The sequence below is a fragment of the Labrus bergylta genome, chromosome 13 (assembly GCF_963930695.1).
Source record: "Labrus bergylta chromosome 13, fLabBer1.1, whole genome shotgun sequence".
Classification (NCBI taxonomy): domain Eukaryota; kingdom Metazoa; phylum Chordata; class Actinopteri; order Labriformes; family Labridae; genus Labrus; species Labrus bergylta.
This window is the reverse complement of record NC_089207.1, coordinates 20746129-20765084: the sequence shown is the minus strand read 5'-3', so window position 1 is coordinate 20765084 and position 18956 is coordinate 20746129. Positions and strand designations below refer to the sequence as shown.

The 18956-nt window shown below is 44.2% G+C and overlaps 1 protein-coding gene across 1 annotated transcript; it reads left to right on the top strand.

Moving 5' to 3' along the window:
• Nucleotides 1-1339: 1339 nt before the first annotated feature.
• On the top strand, nt 1340-18657 carry LOC109985184 (ribosomal RNA processing protein 1 homolog B). Its single transcript, XM_065962255.1, has 16 exons — nt 1340-1548; nt 2015-2097; nt 3276-3333; nt 3469-3554; nt 5081-5142; nt 5363-5492; nt 8582-8646; nt 8951-9171; nt 9510-9646; nt 10464-10561; nt 11360-11379; nt 11492-11644; nt 12360-13702; nt 13803-14003; nt 16938-17004; nt 18273-18657. The coding sequence occupies exons 1-16, from the start codon at nt 1422-1424 to the stop codon at nt 18485-18487; spliced, it is 3066 nt and encodes a 1021-aa protein (XP_065818327.1). The 5' UTR covers nt 1340-1421; the 3' UTR covers nt 18488-18657.
• Nucleotides 18658-18956: the final 299 nt, after the last annotated feature.

Here is an 18956-nt window from a genome sequence, read left to right as displayed (position 1 = left end):
CCTACCACTCAGTCAGTGCTCTTCAGGAACATGAACATTTGTTCCTCTAAAAGCTGGACATTTCCAGAGAGCATAAACCAACTTGAAGAAGGAATGAAAGTAATTATCTGCAATGTCTTCATTTAAATACATGCATGTGAAGTAAACATGTTGAACTCTGTTTTTTTTTTTGCACCTCTTCTTTTCCAATTGGATTCTCCTGCCAGGAGTGAAGATTACACAAGAAGAGCCTTGAAATGCTAGATTGGTGAGATATGGCCCACTCTACATCTTTCACCCTCTCTACTTCTTATTCATTTCAGTTTTTTCTCCTGTTTTAGTCTTTCATGCATTAAAAGCACTTGTCAGTTACGTGTCCCTCCATCCGCGTGCCTATTACTGAAGCTTCTTTCGTCTCGCGCTGCATGTCATCTTCAGTATTAAAATGCTTTCCTCGCCCAGCTTTCAGGAAAACAGAATTACATAGACCACACACATGACATTTAAATTACAGGCTGCATTTGAAAACCCAGCATGGATAAATTGATGTACAGTGTTTTTAAATTGATGCACACTCACAACAACCATTACAGGGGCCAACCCAGAATCGTAAACTCTGATTGGCTACGCAGGATTTACATTTAAACCATCTTAATGGGCTTTGTTGCTTATTTCCAGAGGTGGGACCTATTGCATGTTGAAACCAACTATTCAGGCTGTGTTCCAACAGGCAGCTCATAGTGTTGGCTTGTGGCCTTCAGCATGACCCTGCTGAAGGCCACAAGCCAAAACGCGTTGGTCTGATTTGTTAATGAAATGAATTTTCATGCTACAAGTGTTGGCTGGAGCTTTTTGACCTCTTCAAGCCTTTCCCTCTTCATGCACCTTGGTATGTTGGTGTCAGAAAATCCCGCTCTGCTTCTGCAGATGTTTGTTTTCAACTTGTAACTTTGGACGTGGATCATTTGCAGACAGAAGGCGTAAATAAACGCTCTTCATTCAGCTGTGTGCACACAAACTTCAGGCTTCACCCCTGCACAAGTCAGCGTCCCAGTTGGGCCACCCCAGTCCAAAAAGTCTGGACACACCCCTGACTACTTTATTTATTTTAACCCTGTGTTTGACCTCTTTGCTGCCCTTGTTTTTTTTTTTTTTTTTGTTTTTTTTTTTTTTATAGCAGAAGTTAAATTTCTATCTTCCTCGAAATTGTTCGTGGAACTTGATTTCAGTACACAAAGAAGTCCGGGGTCAAATTAGTGCATTAAAAGCTGGTGTGGCAGCATCAGCCTGCCACCCTGGGGATCTACGCGGAACTACACCGTTTTGTGGAGCGCGGCCGACGTCATCAGTCCGCGTCACATGGGGGGGCGAAACGTGGGGAGGAAGAAGTGGAGCAAAGCAGCGTAGTGAAGCTTCTCCACGTGAACCGATGCGAACTGAACATGGCGTCGACTCAGGAGCCAGAGATCCAGTTCGCCCAGAGACTGGCCTCCAACGAGAAGCCCATCCGGACCAAGGCGATCAAGAAGCTGAGGAAGTACATTAATGTCAGATCTCAGAAGGAAGCAGGTGAGCTAGCAGCACCGCGTTTCACTGCTCTGCTAACAACTGCGAAACTCAAACTATCGTCACTGCTCGGAAATAGCGGCTAACACTAAGGCATTACAGGGTGTGATTAAATAATGTATTCATGTTTTAAAGGGACTAATCCCAGCTTTATGATAGTTTGGAGGGTGATTTAATCCCTGGTAGCTCATGCACACGTGTGGATGAGAGTTAGCTTGAAGATTAAATGTCAAACACATCATCAGTAATCTGTGAGAAAGCAACGATAACCTTTAAAATCGTACCTGGTGGGATCCTATTTTGGCTTGCTAATAGGTGAAGAGTCCACCAGGTGTGTGATTTAAAATGATGTCGCAGGTTATCACAGATCAAAAGTTGCCCTCTCCTCCACACAATGAATGAATAATAATCAATTTTAGATATGCAGGTAACTCTAACCCTTTGATATTTGTTTTCCTCCTCTGCTCAGGTGGTTTCTCAAGCGATGAGGTGCTCAAGCTGTGGAAAGGTCTCTTCTACTGTCTGTGGATGCAGGACAAACCCCTGCTGCAGGTATGACCTGCTTCTGCCTGTGACCTTCTTTTAAACGCCTCAAAATAACAGGAAGAGGACGAGAATAATCCTTCTAGACAAAAAAAAAGAAAACAAATCATTCTGATCACTGGCTGCAGACCCGGAGCTGCGAGGTTACACACAGGTTAATAAAGATGAAGACTTCTTTTGCTGAAATGCATTACTGTTGCCCTCTTCTGGTACACTCGGCATGTGACGTCCATGTGTGGGAGAAACACAGCAACAGAATGCTGGATGATCTATATTTACTAACTTTACCGTAACCTTTCTTACCCTTGAACGTTACAGACAAATGATATAATTGTTTCCTCCAAAAGGTGACACGGTTGTTTTTCTTTTCGATATCGAAACCATTAGACACATCGAGTTATCTGTTAGACTGGAATATAAATACAGTGCAGTAGTGTTTTGATGATTGTCAGTCACAGAGGATGATCAAACACAGAGCCGTCAACCGTCTGTCAAGTAGACAGATATATGTGCCGATATCTTTCTCCGATCTGTAGAGATAAATATATAGATATACAAATGTATTGTGTTGATCCCTCAAAGGCAGTTATCAAACACTTTAGAAAAAGATTTATAATGAAGACAAGATGGTCACTCAGCTGGAAAGTAACTGAGCATGAACATGCTGCACCGCCTGACACTCTGGAGAGTGATGATGCTTGTTGTAATCCTTATAGCGCCCTCTGCTGGTGACAGAGAACTGCTAGTTTAATACAATGAAACTCAAATGAAATGCTTTTTAACTGGTGAATAAATCTTGTAATATCTGCGCTAAAATTAGCCGATACCAGTAGTCACTGGATTTGCTAATATCGGCCGATTAATCCGCCAGGCTCTAATATCATGGCTGCTCATACGGGGGGGGGGGGGGGGGTTAAGGGGAAAGCTCTCTGGAAACAACAAAACGTTCAGTTGGATATAATGTTTCAGTCGTCTGCAACAAGTTGTCATTAAGAAGTATGAGGTGTTACCAGTTAATTTAATTTGGATTGATTTATGAATAAATATTTAAAAAGCTCAGATTATTTGATAAATGTCAACGTCTGTAAGCCTTTCATATCCATGTTAGTCTTTATTTTTTAGCTCATTCATGTTTAAATGTGAAACTCTCCTCCCTGATAGGACATTAATTCTTACTTGTGTTTCAGGAGGAGCTGTCGAACCAAATCTCCAGCCTGATTCACAGCTTCCACCACATCGACGGACGTAAGTGAACCACGCGTGGTTTCATCCTCTCTCGTTATTTCAGTGTGAACGAGTCAGAATCAGGCCACGCCCCCCTGAGAGTGGTGCTGTTTTGTTCATCATGTGACGATGATGTGTGTGTTTGTTCACCTGCAGAGATTTTGTACCTGGAGAGTTTCCTGCAGACCTTCAAACGGGAGTGGACCGGTATCGACCGGCTGCGGATGGACAAGTTCTTCCAGGTGAGCGTGAGGAGGATGCTCGATGAGATGACACTTTCCATCAGCTTGTAGTTTCAGACTGTAGTAATTCAAAGCTTTCCTTTAAGAATATGTTTGATTACCTCAGACCATGAATGTAAAGTCTAACTTCAGTTACTTTCTAATAAAAAATATGTTTTACAAACTAAAATGATCCTAAAAGATCCCGTTATGTGATTTATACAACCAGTGCAGTTCCCGTTCAGGTTGCGCTTGTTTGTATTGTTTGGTGAGAACGTGGCTGGTCAGGATAGACGAGGGACAACGTGTAGTTCTGTGGTCAGCCAAGGGGCCCAAATAAGTTTTAAAGCGAGGGAAGCCTTTAGTTAAAGAAGGTTAGCTAATGTGGACATGAATAACATTAACTTGGGCGAGTCTCCTTCTGCGTGTGTGTTGTTTACAGAAAGGAGGGCTCTATTCAGTACTTAAGATTTAGAGAAATGAAACTCTAAACTTTCGCTGCAATGTCAGATGTCCAGTCCAGTCCACTCAGCGACCTAAGTACCATTGACTTAAACGAGTCTCTTTCTGCGCATGCGTCGCGTGTGTCCTTTTCCGCTTGTCTCGTGTTTCAAGTAGGTTTTGATTCCATCGTGCTGCGCCCAAATGTTTCAACAACAACATGAGCTTATCTAAACTTCACAATCCGCAGTGCACGTCTTTGGGTGAACAGCAATACACCCGCCCAGTGTGACGTCTATCGGACGAATGGTTGTTTAGAAACTCGACTAACAAACACAGAGAGAGAGAGACCTGGATTTAGAGATAGATAAAAGACTTCCTTGTCCACCAAGGGGGAAGTGTGTAGTCCCAGTTTACACGGTTGGTACATGGATGCAAACATGAGTAGACACCTGAAGCGGAATAAAGTGTTTTACTGGTGTCTCTGTTAAAGTGACAGCCATCACAAACACTCCTGCCTTACCTGCCTAATAGATCATTACTGATGTTTTGGACCTTGTCACATTTGTTAACCAGCTGAGACGTTTCCTTGGAGAACTCGGATTACAAACTCAAACTTAGCAAAGTGTCGTTAGAGAGGCAGAGAGGGAGTCATCAGGTAACGTCATCAGGTGTTGATTCTGACTCGTCTTTATTGTCTTCAAATAAACATCTCCAACAACCTGACAGAGCTGACAGGTCGTACGAACTCTGTCTGGTTTACAAGCTGCTGGATTTGGTCAGCTGTGGCTCAGTGGTAGAGTCAGCCCTCTCTCAACAGGAGGGTCGGAGGTTTGATCCCCAGCTCCTGCAGCAACATGTCCGATATGTCCTTGGGCAAGACACTTAACCTCAAATTGCTCCCGTTGCTTTGTCAGCGGGGTGTGAATATGAATGGATGAGTTAGTACTGATGGTCTCTTCACACAGCAGCCTCTACCATCAGTGTGTGAGTGTGAACGTGTGACCTGAGGTGTAAAATCAAAAGTGTTTTTTGAACATGTATGTGGTGCATTCTGGGAAATGTTGTTCAAGATCAATTAAAATAAACATTTCTTTCTTTAACAGCTGGTTCGCTTCATGTTCAGACGAATGTTTGAACTGCTGAAGAAGAAAAACTGGGACAGCAGGTAATGTTTCTGTTTTGTCTGTTTACGTAGTAAGAGCTCACGCTCTTTAGTAAGAGCGAGAGGGTGTCGTCTGTTTTAATCATGTTACAGTTTAAAATAGGACATGGGGTGTTTATAGGGTTTAATAACAGGATGCCGACTCGCCCACAAAGACTGCTGTTGACATATTCTAACGTGATTTAGAAGGGAGTAACGGTGTGCACTCGTTCTCTCTCCTCAGCGTGGTGTCCAGGTTTCTGGAGCTGCTGACGACTCAGCTCCTGCAGAGCGGCAGCGAGGCGCCCTGCGGGCTGCAGTTTCACGTCCTGGACGTCTACATGTCGGAGCTGGCAGCTGTGGGCTCTGCAGAGGTACTACACCACTGTGCACGGGCACGCTTCTGCTTTTTAGGATCAGAAATCTGTTCTCATCGTGAAATGTGAGAGAATGTGTCGGCATTGTGGGAGTCTGACACTAAAAGAAGTCATGAAACAAATGGAATTGAAATGTATTCAAATTCGGTATCAGTATCAGCCCTGATTTTCAAAATGTTTGCATCCCTGATCGCTTTTGTTGATTTTGTTCGGCCATCTTTTGCTCTCCGTACAGACAGTGTTTTCCTGCATACACCAAAATCCAGACCCCGAGTACAGTTTAGTGTTGTAGTACTCAAAATCCAGACCGTTCTCGAGACCACTTTTTGAAGACTTGGTCTCGTCTCAGAATAGAAAGCATTTTTACTCGGCCTTGTCTCGGTCTCAGGCTGGGTGGACTCCTGATTTTAAATCAAGGCCACCACTGATCGGCTATTTTTCCTCTTCATCACTATGATAGGAAGGAAAATGTCTCTTTCTAAAAGAACAAATAACTTGAATTCATTTGTAGTTAGATTTTTATCCCCCGGTTACAACTGCAACCTTCCCGGTGTTAGGGTCTAAGTGAGTGACACGCCCCCTGCACACAAGATGAGGATTTTTCAGTGATATTTATGGACTCTGTCTCACCCTGCCATGGTCTTGGTCTTGACTGAGTCTTGATCCCTACAATTCTGTCTTGTCTCGGTCTCTGAGCACTCTGGTCTCGGTGTGGTCTTGACTACAACACTAGTACAGTGTCTGCATGTTTAGGTTGCATCTGTGAATCGAGATCGTTTAAACCACAAAGCCAGTCAAAGGGAGTGAAAGTTTCAAAGAAGTTGTCTTCCGTCTCCTCGCCAGGAGCCACATTTCATGTTGCACTGCCTCAGTTTGCAAAGCATCCTGGGAGTGTTCTGCCTACTTCTCTGCATCAAGAGCAATATGTCCACTACCTCTTTTTAAACGGGGAATAATTCCCCTCACTGGAGCCTTCTAAAGGGCGAGTTTGGGTCGAGCGGGGGAATTTGGATGCAGCTCTGGTAACTTAAAAACTTTCAACAAACCTTGATCTCAAGCTGGCAGAGTCTGAAATTAAGTTTTTCCTCCATCACTGCTTCCTGACAGTTTCTTAAATGGAATAAATCAAACAAACTTAATCCCTGACTTCTCAACTTCAGAGTTGCAGGCCTGCACGTTTATAATTCCGGGTTTTAAGGTCTCACTGCTGCCCCGACTGTGTTACAGAAGCCAGAAAACAGAAAACAGACAACCTCTTTGGGTTCTCCTCATATTGGAACGTTTTTTATACGACCCAAACTCTTAAACCCTGCGGAGAGAGGTGAAGAAAACAAAGCAGCTAATTCCATCCTTTGCCCTGCCTCAAGGTTTTGTCCTGCGTTTGCTTGAATCTGCTCTGAACAGGAGGGAAGCTCACTAATCTGAATGTTTCCAGCCCGTCTCCGTGGAGTCCTGACTCTTTATCTGTCACACCGGATAAAGAAGACTAATCTGTGTCTAAACCAATTTAGCTCTTCTCCTGCTGCAGATTTAGTTAATTTGATCCTTTCATTTAGGTCTAAATAAAAAGGAGGAGAGTCATGATTACATCTTGTTTCCACTCTTGTTTCTCAAGTGGAAATAACGTTGGTGTTGGTCTGTACGACCTGAGACACGTCTGCGTTGCAAAACAAAAGCTCTGTTTAATAGCACATCAGTGCAGACAACCCGCGTTGCAGTCTATGGTGCAGACAGTCTCCAGATCGTTGAGTTAATCTACCGCTGGGCCTGCAGAGTCTGAATGTCACCTTCCTGTATCACCAGCATGTCGTTCTCTGTTCCGGTAAATGCTGTGGCGTCATACGTTGAAGGTGCAGCAGCAGAGTTTTGACTTGCAGCTACAGCTCCTACGCTGTTGTGTTGTGAGAGTGGAAGTTTAAATTCTGTTATCCTGAAAACCCTGCTGCATACCACTCCACACTTGTAGCTACATCTTCATTAGAAGAACAGGCGTTGTTCCAGCTGTGTTTTGCGATGATTGAACATTAAATGAGTACGGATAGCAGCAGCACAGTTTGTCCAGGAGCACTTCATCGCAGACCTGTCAGGATCTGAGGGGCCTTAAAGGGATACTTCACCCATTTGCATTAAGCTTTGTATCATTAGAAACCTGGTAGTATTTTTGAATGGTCGTGCATCCCGCCCTCATTTTCCCCTGAGGCAGGAAATCTTTGTATTTCTTAGTCTGAAAAGGAGCTTCCAGTGACGCAAAAATCGTCATTTTGCACCATCGTAAACTGTAATGGTTAGCGGGGTGAAACTACAACGCCAGTTCCTCATATTTTTGACCACTAAAGCTACACCAATCCCAGATCAGTGGGTGGGAACTCACTCCCAGAATCAAAACTTAACGTCCGCCATATTGCTTGGAAGCTATGCTAACAGGCTCTATGGAGAAAGCTGATAATGGCAAAAAAAGCTGATATGGATGAAGGGGATTTTGAAGGTCTTGTGCTCGAATCGGCTGTTTGGGCTATCTCTATGTGCCGCAATATAGCGGCGAGACGTCTGGCAGCAACCGTCTCACCGCTATATTGCTATATTGCCATATTGCCAGCTCAGCAGCTGAGACATAAGGCCTGCCTGTCGGCGGCGGTGAGGACGAGGAGCCGGGGCCGGCTCGAGCTGGGGCGGACTGGTAGTGTTGGTGCTCTCACTGTTTGTCTATGGACACAGACATAGAGTCTGTTTTCTGCCAGGAATTTCCAAGATGCCAATTCCTGAAAGACATCTCGGAATCAGTTGAGGAAATGGCCGTATTTGTAGTCTATAAATATAGGACCTTAGTGGGAGTGGCCTGCGGTGCTGTGCATTCTGGGATTTGGTGTCTTTCATCCACATGAGCCAAAAAGACACTTTCTGCCTTTTCTCAGTCAAGAAGGCACCAACTTCAAAATGTATTTCACATTTCTACTACATATATGACCCAATGTCAATACAGATTCATGTTTCAACCGTGTGAAGTATCCCTTTAATGCTCCTCCCGTGTTCCAACACGTTGTCTTCCTGAGTCATCTCAAATGTGCTCTTCTCTTTCCTCTCTACAGCTCACTGCTGATCAGAATTTAATACTCATCGAGCCATTCTGCAGAACAGCAGCAAAAACAAAAGAGTAAGTCCGTGTTATCTCACCCTCTCTGTCTCCTTCACACCCCGTCCCTCACTGCAGGAGTGTGTATGAATCTCCTTCCAGATGGTTTTCTGTACTTCATGGTGGTGCAGCAGGAGTTCTGTTGATAATCTTTGATTCTTTTTCCACACCTTGTGCACGTCTCATTCTATCTGCATTTCAAAGTGACTGTGCAGTTTAGGATCAGTCTGAGCAGGAATGTCTCAGAATATTAAACACAGCATCGCCTCATCCACCTGTTGCTTCTCTTTGTGTGTTTTTTTTTTTTTTTTTTTGGTTATTCTAGTCGGAGTCTTTTCGGAGCCATCTGCAACAGCATCTTCAGCACCATCATCGATCAGGCTCCGTTTGCCATCGAGGACTTGATGAACGAGGTGAAAGCAGCACATGAGTCAGACTCCGACTCGGGACAGGCCTCTGAAGAGGACCAAGAGGAAGAAGAGGAGAAAACAACAACAACAAGAAGAAGAAGCAAGCCCGTCGGCAAGAAAGGAAAGCAGATCAATGGTACATCTCCAGAGAAAACACAGAAATCATACACTCCTGGATCTCTGTTAATAAGAACATATTTCTAAATAAGTAGTTCGATGTCTTACTACCACACTTTGAGGAAAATCAAGGACACACATTTAGAGTGTTAGAAACCTCCTGTTTCTGTAGAAGTTCGTTTCTCTTTTAGAAGTGCATCCTTAGTTCAGAAATATGATCAATATCCAGATATTGAATATGCAGAGTGCAGAAGCAGACTTTTTGATAAAGTGAGAATATGTGACTAAAAAGGCTGCAGAGGTTCTCCTTTCCCTTTAAATGTTTAAACTTCAGTTGAGCTGTTTTCTTCTTTTAAGGCCGAAAACCAAATGAAATCGAGGACGAGGAGGAGGAGGAAGATGATGATGATGATGATGAAGAAGATGAGCTTCTTCACTTGGAGGACTCGGACACAGAGATGCCGTGTGATGAAGACGTGGGTCCAGTCCTGCAGGTGAATGAATGACGGCACTCTGACTCTGTTTGGGGTTTCTATCTGTGACAGCCAATCAGCTCTGTGTTTTATGTTCATGCAGGCAGATTGTTTTTACTCTTATTTATAAAAAGATATGATAGCAATGTTTTAAAGGAGCAATATGTAACTCTGGCACCTAGTGTTTAAAATGGGTACTGCAATCTAATTTCAAAACATTGCAGAACGCTGTCTCTCCCCCTCCTCTCTAGAGTCTTATTAGAAACATGCAGAGTATTTTTATGTCAGGTACAGTCACTTCTATCTGAACCAGTTCTCTTGACTGCTTACATTTTTTTATTATAGACTTAAACTCCATTAAAGGATCAACCCTCCCCTCCCCCTCAATCAAAGCAGGGAGGTCTGATAATCACTGCCTGTATCGCTTTAAGATTCGCTTTTCATGTTTAACTAACAGAACAAAATAAGCTTTAAAATGTCCTTCAAGATATCTTGCAGATCTAACCTAGATTGTCCAAGTGTCCTCGAACACACCACGAAAGTTGAAGCCCCTGAATGTGTCTTGGTGTTCTCTTTGGGAGTGAGGGTCCTGTTAGAAGACACTTTGAAGTCTAACAGTCTCAAAATAGAAACTTGAGGGATTCTTTGGAGAAAAGGAAGGAAAGGAATTAAAAGTTTATCAGCAGGTGGATTATCGTGTCTTTCACTCTGAAGCTTCTTCATCTGCTCATCAGTCCGATTCAGAGGAGAGACACGTAATGGAGATTAGTTTCTGATTAGCTGTCTGTGTGTCTGTGTGTGTGTGTGTGTGTGTGTGTGTGTGTGTGTGTGTGTGTAGTTTGACTACACAGCCCTGGCAGACAAACTGTTCGTGTTCGCCAGCCGGAGCAACACGCCGAGCCACAACAGACAGAGACTCTACAAGATCATCAAAGTGTGAGTACAAGCTTAATGCTAAGTGTGCTTGTGTGTGTGTGGCTGCCTTAAGGACAGATAGCCAGCAGCATTAGAAAACAAGAGTCTAATTCCCTCTGAACTTTTTCAATGTGTTTCCTCCTTTTGTCTTAGATGATTTAAAATAACATTTACTTCACGATTGTCTGGTTAATAATTCTTTCTGGTTTTTCAAAAAAGCAGATTCTTAATGAATCTGTGACAACCACACTTGTATGTCTTCCTGTCATCAAATCAGACTGTGGTCTCAAACGTTATAGTTCATCAGCCATGAAAAGATCAGCTCATGAATAATTATTTCATTCTGTCAGAGCACCTGATGAGAGTCCATGTCTGAACTTCTTTACACGCCAATGTTCAGTGTTTGTTATGACGCCACCTACTGGTAGCAGGCGGTAAGCCGGTAAACTGTTATTGTATTTTGGGGTAAAAAAAATCCTCCACAGATTCAGAGCATTCATCCGTATCCTCTGTCCACAGACCTGTGAAAACTTCACCTGTAAACTCTCCGACAAACAGCCAATCAAAATGTGTGACATCGTTGTTGCTTCAGAGTTATGACATCATAACTTCTCACCATGGCTCCGCCTCTAAACAACCTGTCCCGCTCTAATCAGCTAGAATCATGAAGAACACCTGTGTGAGCGTGTGGAAGCTTTAAGCTGGTCCTCTGCTGGAATCCTGGTTCTTTGTGAAGTTGTGTTTTTATTTCTGAACTCATGTTTGTATTCTCCTCCCCTCTCTTCTATTCTCTTCTCGGGGTCCGGTGTCGTATTTCAGGCTGCGTGACATCAGTGAAGGTAGGAGCTCTCCATCACACCGTCTCTTAATTCACTCTAGATTTGATATCGAATGAAAACAGAATCACTCTTCTCGATCTTTGACCTCTCTCCGTCTCCTCCTGGCTTTCAGGCATCTTCCCTCAGGACGACTATCCGGAGGAGGTCTCCACAGACGAGGACGATGAATATTTCGGCAGCAGGAAGAGGATGAAGAAAAGAAGACGAAACAGGGAGGAGGAAGAGGAAGACCAGGAGGAGGCTCCAGCTGCCAAGAAAAAGAAAGGTATCTCATGATTTACAGCCTGCTGGGAGATGAAAAGTTATCAGAAAATGAACTGAATACACTGATAAATAATTCATGAATTTAAATCATTTAGAGTTTGTAGGAAACAGAAGTTTTGTTGCTTTAAAATATTCAGGTAACATTTCACTGTGTTTCATATTCTGACTCTGAAACCAACATTTGTTCACCTCACATGCTAAAGTGACGAGAATGATGCAACGTTAGATTATTTAAAGGAGCAGTATGTAACTCTGACACCTAGTGTTTAAAATGGGTACTGCAGTCTAAATTCTAAACATTGTAGAGCGCTGTCTCCCCCCGTCCCCTCCTCTCTAGAGTCGATGCTCACGCAGGTTAACCATGTGGTGGACACTGAAGCTTCAGTGTTTATCCAGCTCTGCATCGGTCTGTAAACCTTGCTGTGTTCTAACCTCTCTCCATTTTTCAAAAGCATCTCCAATATTGATCCTAGTTTGAGCACGTTTCTGCTCGTGGAGCTTATTAGAAACATGCAGAGGCTTTTTAGGTCGGGTACAATCACTTCTATCTGAACCAGTTCTCTTGCCCGCTTCCATCGCTGCAACACCTGTTGGTTTGACCTGATAACTGCTCTCATATCTGGTAAACCGAGGGGCGTCCGAAACGGCCAGACCACTCAGAGAGAAGTACAGTGCAAACAGTGACATCTATCTGATCCGTGTTTCTGCTTCTTCAGGGAAGAAAAAGGAGGCATCCAAATCAGACAGTCAAAACAAAGACTCAGGAAATGATGTCAGTGACGCAGCTGATGTGACGGCAAACAGTGACAAGAAGAAAAAGAAGAAGAAGAAAAAGAAGAAAAAGAAAGCCGTGCAGGTAGGTGCTGCAGATTCTGAGGAAAACACCAAGACGTCTGAACAGGAGCAGAGTCTGGCTCAAGATTTGAGTGCAAGCGAAGAGACTGTAGGAGGTAAAACAGAGAGTTCACAAGAAGAGAAGGAAAGCTGCATCTCATCTGTAAAAGTCACAGATGCAGCAGCTGCAGACGGGCAGGCAGAAACTCTGCTCCTTTCTGAGGTGAAGAAACAGCCTTCAGTCACAGTCACAGAGGAAGCCAGCGAACAAACCCCAGACAGCCAGGACCAACCGGAAGAATCGACAGAAAGCAAGAATCAGGAGCTCCAGCCTGAGGTGGCCGAGGAGCAGCAGACTTCAAAAAGTACAGAGACTTCCTCTGGAGCTGCAGCATCTGAGAAAAAGAAGAAGAAGAAGAAGAAGAAGAAGAAGGGCCTGAAGTCACAAACGGATGAGATTGTGGCTGAGTTGGAAGAAGCAGAAATAACGACAAAAACACCTGAGACTGAGACAGAAACTCCTGCCAAGAAGAAGAAGAAAGAGGAGGAGGGCCTGAAGGCTGAGGGAGAATTGAAGGAGGCTGCAGATCCCCCAGCAGCACTTTGTGAGGAAAATGGAACCCCAGCAAAGAGGAAAAAGAAGAAAAAGAACCTGCAGCCTGCCGACAAGGAGGAGGTGCAAGAGGTTGAGGGTGCAGCTGAGGAAGAGGGAGGACAGGCCGTAGCTGGTATTCCATCACCAGAAGAAACGGCCACCCCACTTAAAAAGAAGACAAAGAAGGCGGCCGAGCGGGAGGAAGCGACAGCTGAGGCTGCACATGACAGCTCTGCAACCCCGCTGAAGAAGAAAGCAAAGAAGAATGAAAAAGAAACGGAGGCTGCGGTGGAGGATGAGGGAGCGGCAGTGGTGGCAGAAATGGCTCAGGTGTCGGATGCTGAGAAACCGCTGTGTGAGACGACAACACCCGCGAAGAAGAAGAAAAAGAGCGGGAAGAAGCCGGCGGCAGCTCAGGCTGGAGACATCAAAGATTCATCCGAGGCGCAGGTGGATGGCAGTGCAGACGCGGAGCTCCTGCTGGGAGTATCGGAGGTGCCCTCCTCTGGGAAATCAGCCAAGAAGAAGAAGAGGAAGATTCCTGTGGTGTTCGAGTTTGAGGCTGAGGAGGTGGAGGCGGCTGCATCGATCAACGGCCTCGCAGCACCGGAGCAGACCAACGGAGACAGTGTGAGTGTTTGGGAAAAAAAAAAAAAAAGTTAAATGGCTCACATTAGATTTAAATGTCTGAACACGCTTTAAGACTTCTAAATAACTTTTTTTATTACAGAATGTGAGCGAGCAGTCAACGCCTCTAGCTGCTAAAAAGCCCAAAAAGAAGATGAAGACGCCCTCAGGGTCCGACTTTGTCACGTTTCAGAGCAACGCTGCCGTTCCAACGCCGCTCTTCTGCAAGACCAAGGGCGGCCTCAGCACCCCCCGGTCCAGCAAGACCAAGGGAGGCCTCAGCACCCCGCAGCACAGCAAGAAGGTAAACATCTCAACTCAAACTACTTTCAATGAAACCGTCTGTTATTTTACTGACGGATAGTAAAGAACATTATCTGTAAAAAGCTGTGAGAAAAGAAGAAAATAATCCATCCAGAATTGCTCAAATTCATTGCCAACATACTCGTTCAAACTGAGACAATGTGCAGGAGTTCACCTTGCAACCTGTTTTTGTTGCCATGGTATCAAACGAGTATTATTATCAATCGATTTCCACTACGGTCACACTAAGTATAAAATCCTGTAACCATGACAACCCTATCCTCATCTCTCTTGCTTCCTGTAAAGATGTTTTCATGCTCATAAGAACCAGAAGCAGCACGAAGCAGCACGAAACCTGTTCTTACCTAAGTGATGGCGTTTTCACATTAGGCATGATTGTTTGTGGTACCGTGCCCGAGAGCATTATACAAGATGAGTGATGTCATGTAGTGGTCCACTTCCTTGTTTGAGCACCGTTGAGTTCACAGACGGTGCTTGAGTACACCTGAGTCGTGCCCGAGACCACCTGATCCAAAACACCGTTCATATTAGGAAAGTTCTGGAGGTGGAAAAGAGCAGATCGGAGACAGACGTAATAGAACTTTTCTACTCCTCAGTTTAGCTAGACACGACTCAAACTGTGGATTTTAACACAATCATTAAAAATCTAAATGCATCTCTATGAATCTCATCCCATCCTCCATTTTTCTCTCGATACGATAATACTCCAATAAGAAGCAGTCTGACCTGAACCCTGAACCCTGAACTGAGTACACCTGACTGTGATATAAAAGCCTCTTTATAACCCTCCATGTAGGGACATCAACTCTGGGCGGCAGTAGCTCACACTGTCGGTTCAACTCCCCGTGCAGACCAAAGTGTGGAAGTTAAGTCTGGTGGCTGGAGATGTGCCGGGTCACTTCCCGAGCAGCCTGATCACCATCTGTCGTGATCCCCGTGTTGCTGCCTCACTCTGACGTTTCTCCATTAATGCACGACCACAGCTCGTGTGCGTGTGTGTGTGTGAAGCATGTCTCTCTATAAGTGTGAGACCAGAATCTCCCCTCAGGGATTAATAAAGAATGTCAAATAAAATGCAAATCAAACACACAGATGATTTTTCTTGTACGAGCTACGACGTTGCATTACCGCTCACTCACTACGCACTCCACGACAGCAGAAGAAGAGCGATATTCAGATCCTCAAGGAACAAATGTTCAGGTTGTCTTCAAAACAGTAGTGAGAGTAAGAAGCGATACTTTGAACATGAAGAAGGATGGTCGTCGGCGCCGTTGACTCATAATCATGCCCAGAGCGAGCCCTGCACCTGTTCATTTAGCCGATTTGTGTGTGTGTACCTACAGCCCGTGCGTTTAGAACTACTTCAGTTTTTTGGAGCGAACAGAGCGCTCTGTAACAAAGTTTGTCTTTAGATTACAACAAGCTGTGACATTAGTAACGTGCAGCCACTGATTGTTGTCACACTCCCCGGGACTCTTGCAGATCCCAGGTGGTGCGAGCGCAACACTGCAGGCGGTTTTGGTTTCCATTGTCTGAACAACTGTCAGCTTTTAGAGATTTTCTAAGGGGGCTGAAAGAAGATATTTCAGAAACAGTTGGCAGCAGTTGAATCAAAAACAGCTCTTTACTTCTTCTTCTTCGATTTTGACACATGATGTTCAGAGTTCTATTTACTGAATCAATAAACTGTTGAACCGTCAGACCTTCAACTAGATGAGTCACTGCACGAGATGGAAAATAAATCTGTGAATGAAATGTGGAAATGGATGCTAAGAGTGTGTAGAGTGAAGGTTTGTTTTTAACTCTTCATGTAAACACGGATGTAAATACTCGGGCGCTAACTGAAGTGATATCTGTCAGGAATAGTCACTTCCTGTGATCGTTTTATCACTGTTGCATAGATGAAGTGTGATGTTTGTATGATGATATTTGAGCCGTTATGCTGCTGCTGTAGGAGACAACGACGAGTAAAAAAAAATGGTGTCTGCTCTGAAACATTTTCTGGTCAACCTGACGTCACTGGCTGTCGACAGGATGTCTAATGATTCACTGCCAAGTAACATCCCACAGTTCAAGTCAAGCAACCTTTTTTTAAAAAAATGGGAGAAGGATTTAAACAAGCGGCGACCTCTAGTGTTGAAAAATGAAGCCAATGCTGAGGTGCAAAATCCTGCAGTTCCTCGAGTGTCCACTGGAGGCTGGCTGCAGAAGTACAGGAAGTCACATACACACCCATTCTAAAAAGCCGGTTTGTCAGGAGGCTTAAAACCCGCATCAGCTCCAGCTCTCAGCCTGTCGTTAGGTTGACTGAAAGTTAAACTGAGACAGCATTTCCAACATGGAGACCGCCAGTGATGGGACTCCAGCGCCCCCTGCAGGAACAGACGGGTGACGTCACTCAAACTGTCCTCACAGTCCCTGAGTCCAGGCTGAGAATCATCAGAGAGACGCTGATTGTTCAAAGGCTCATGCTGGTGCAGTGAGGCAGATTTGCTGCATCTTCATTTTCAAATCTGTTCTCAGCAGAACAGCACGACTCATAGGAGGCGGAACACAGAAAGTTTTTGAGCCCTAGATATAAAAATCTTCGAGGCTGAAGCATATCTGATCCCGTCTGTGAGTCTGCTCCAGGCCCCTCGTGGAATAGGAACCAAACGCTGCATTCCTGAGTTTTCTTTTTATGCCCAGATACTGTAAGGATGAACAATCTTTTGCATTTTCATCATCCTGGGGCGAGAAAAACAAAATCTGTAACCGACCAGAAGAGTCGTTCTCCTGCTCGTCTGCTTGATGTCAGATTAAGTGAGAGTCATTGTTCTTAAAGAGGTGAATGAGGTCGACTCCCTCTTCTGTGTGTTTCTGCTCTCGCCTGATTGTAACGTTACTGACCTTCTTTTGTGTTTTTAATCGACAGAAGACTCAAACTCCCAAATCGGAGTCCAAGAAGGTGACTTTCGGCCTCAAGAACAACAAGACAGCCGGTAAGAATGCCACACATTTATGTGCTCACTTACCATAACTACAAGAAGATGAGTGAACGAGGAAGGAGCACTTGTGTCTGAATATTACTGTGTTCAGAGCTAAGTGGTTCAGTGTGACAGGAAGAACAGGGAATGGAGCACTTGCTATCTTCAGCTGAGGGTGTAGAAATAGTTAAGGGCTCTTCGCAGAGAGTTCATTCAGGTGTCTGTAGTAATTTTACTGACTGTCAGTAAGAGACGGAGCTGGCAGAGTGGATTCTGCACCTTTAGAAACAGAGAAACACCGTGCAGTAGTGGTGTGATGATACACTCTGCTCGTGAGACGAGGTGAGACTTCACACGATTTTAGAGAAAAGTTCAATGATTAAAAAAAAAAAAGAAATCACTGAAAAAAAAAGTATTTAATTCCATTAAAAGTCATGAAATGCAAAATTATGCAGGTATGTTTTGAAATGATACAAATCATCTTGTAATGAAATGTTACTGATCTTAAAGGTCCAATCAGTAAGATGTGTAGTGAGTGAAATGATAAAGGTACCTTACTATATGATCAGACATTAAAGAAACATGCTATGTTGAAGTGCTGGCTTCTCTGACAACAATGCAGCAGCCAGTATGTCCTCCTTCTAACTTTAGATTCTGGTCCTGAATGCTCTTGTTTGGACCAGAGTAGGTAGGTGGTTTTAAGGCACCCTGACACAGCTGTTTTGGATGCCCCTCGTTTGCCAGATATGAGACCAGTTATCGGGTCACACCAACAGGTGTTGTAGTGATGGAAGTGGGCAAGAGAAGTGGTTCAGATAGAAGTGATTGTACCCGACCTAAAAAGCCTCTGCATGTTTCTAATAAGCTCCACGAGCAGAAACGTGCTCAAACTAGGATCAATATTGGAAATGCTTTAGAAAAATGGAGAGGTTAGAACGCCGAAAGGTTTACAGACCGATGCAGAGCTGGCTAAACACTGAAGCTTCAGTGTCCACCACATGGCAACCAAACGTGAGCATTAACTCTCAAGAGGAGGGGGCAGGGGGAAACAGCTCTCTGTAATGTTTAGAATTTGGACTGCAGTACTAATTTTAACCACTAGGTGTCAGAGTTACATACTGCTCCTTTAATATATCAAAAACCTCTGATTCCTGCTTCTTTTTTTATGGCACGCTGTCTGTGTGAATATTATGGTTTCTAATGGGAGCTCTAAGTGTTCAGTCTGTCTCAGTCATGTTGTGTAACCTGTGAAGTATGACCTTTTGTTTCCTGTCACGCTGCAGAGTTCAGAAAGACGGATCGCAGCCTGTTGGTGAGTCCAGACGGCTCGTCTCGAGTGCCCTTTGACCCCCAGCAGAAACCCAAGTTTGGGGTCTTGAAGTCTCCGCCCACCCCTCTCTCCAAAGTTAAAAAGACCCCCACCAGCAGCAAGAAGGCCATCTCCAAACTGTCAATCGTGACTCCTAAAAGACGAGCATCTGCTGCAGATTTCTTTTGAATGCCGGCGCCCTGACAGACTGTTGGTGCAGATGTAAAGGACTGAGTTACACACTTCTGTTTGGACTGATTTATAAAGAGGTATTTTTGTGTTTATTACACGTCGGTGTTTCCTCTCCGAGTGACTCCCAAGTTTTAATAAAGTTGCTCATTACAGTTTTTCCAATTTTATCCTGTGTCCAGCTTCATGTTTCTGTCCTATGAGTGTGAAAAAAAAAAAAAGTCTACATTTAAAAGTAGCCGTAAAGTACAGAGGTTCCTTTGACCTCTTCACCTTAAGACAAACACTGTTTTTCCTTCAACCTTTAAGTAAAGACTCTGCGCTGCTTTTAGATCGACTGCAGCCCCATGGAGGACAACACATCTTCCTCATTGCTATGTTAGAAGCCAGAGCGTTAATTGAAGATGAAGCAAATCTAAAGATCCTTGCCCAGGACCAGGTGAGCTCGATCACCTGCTGCAGTCAGGAG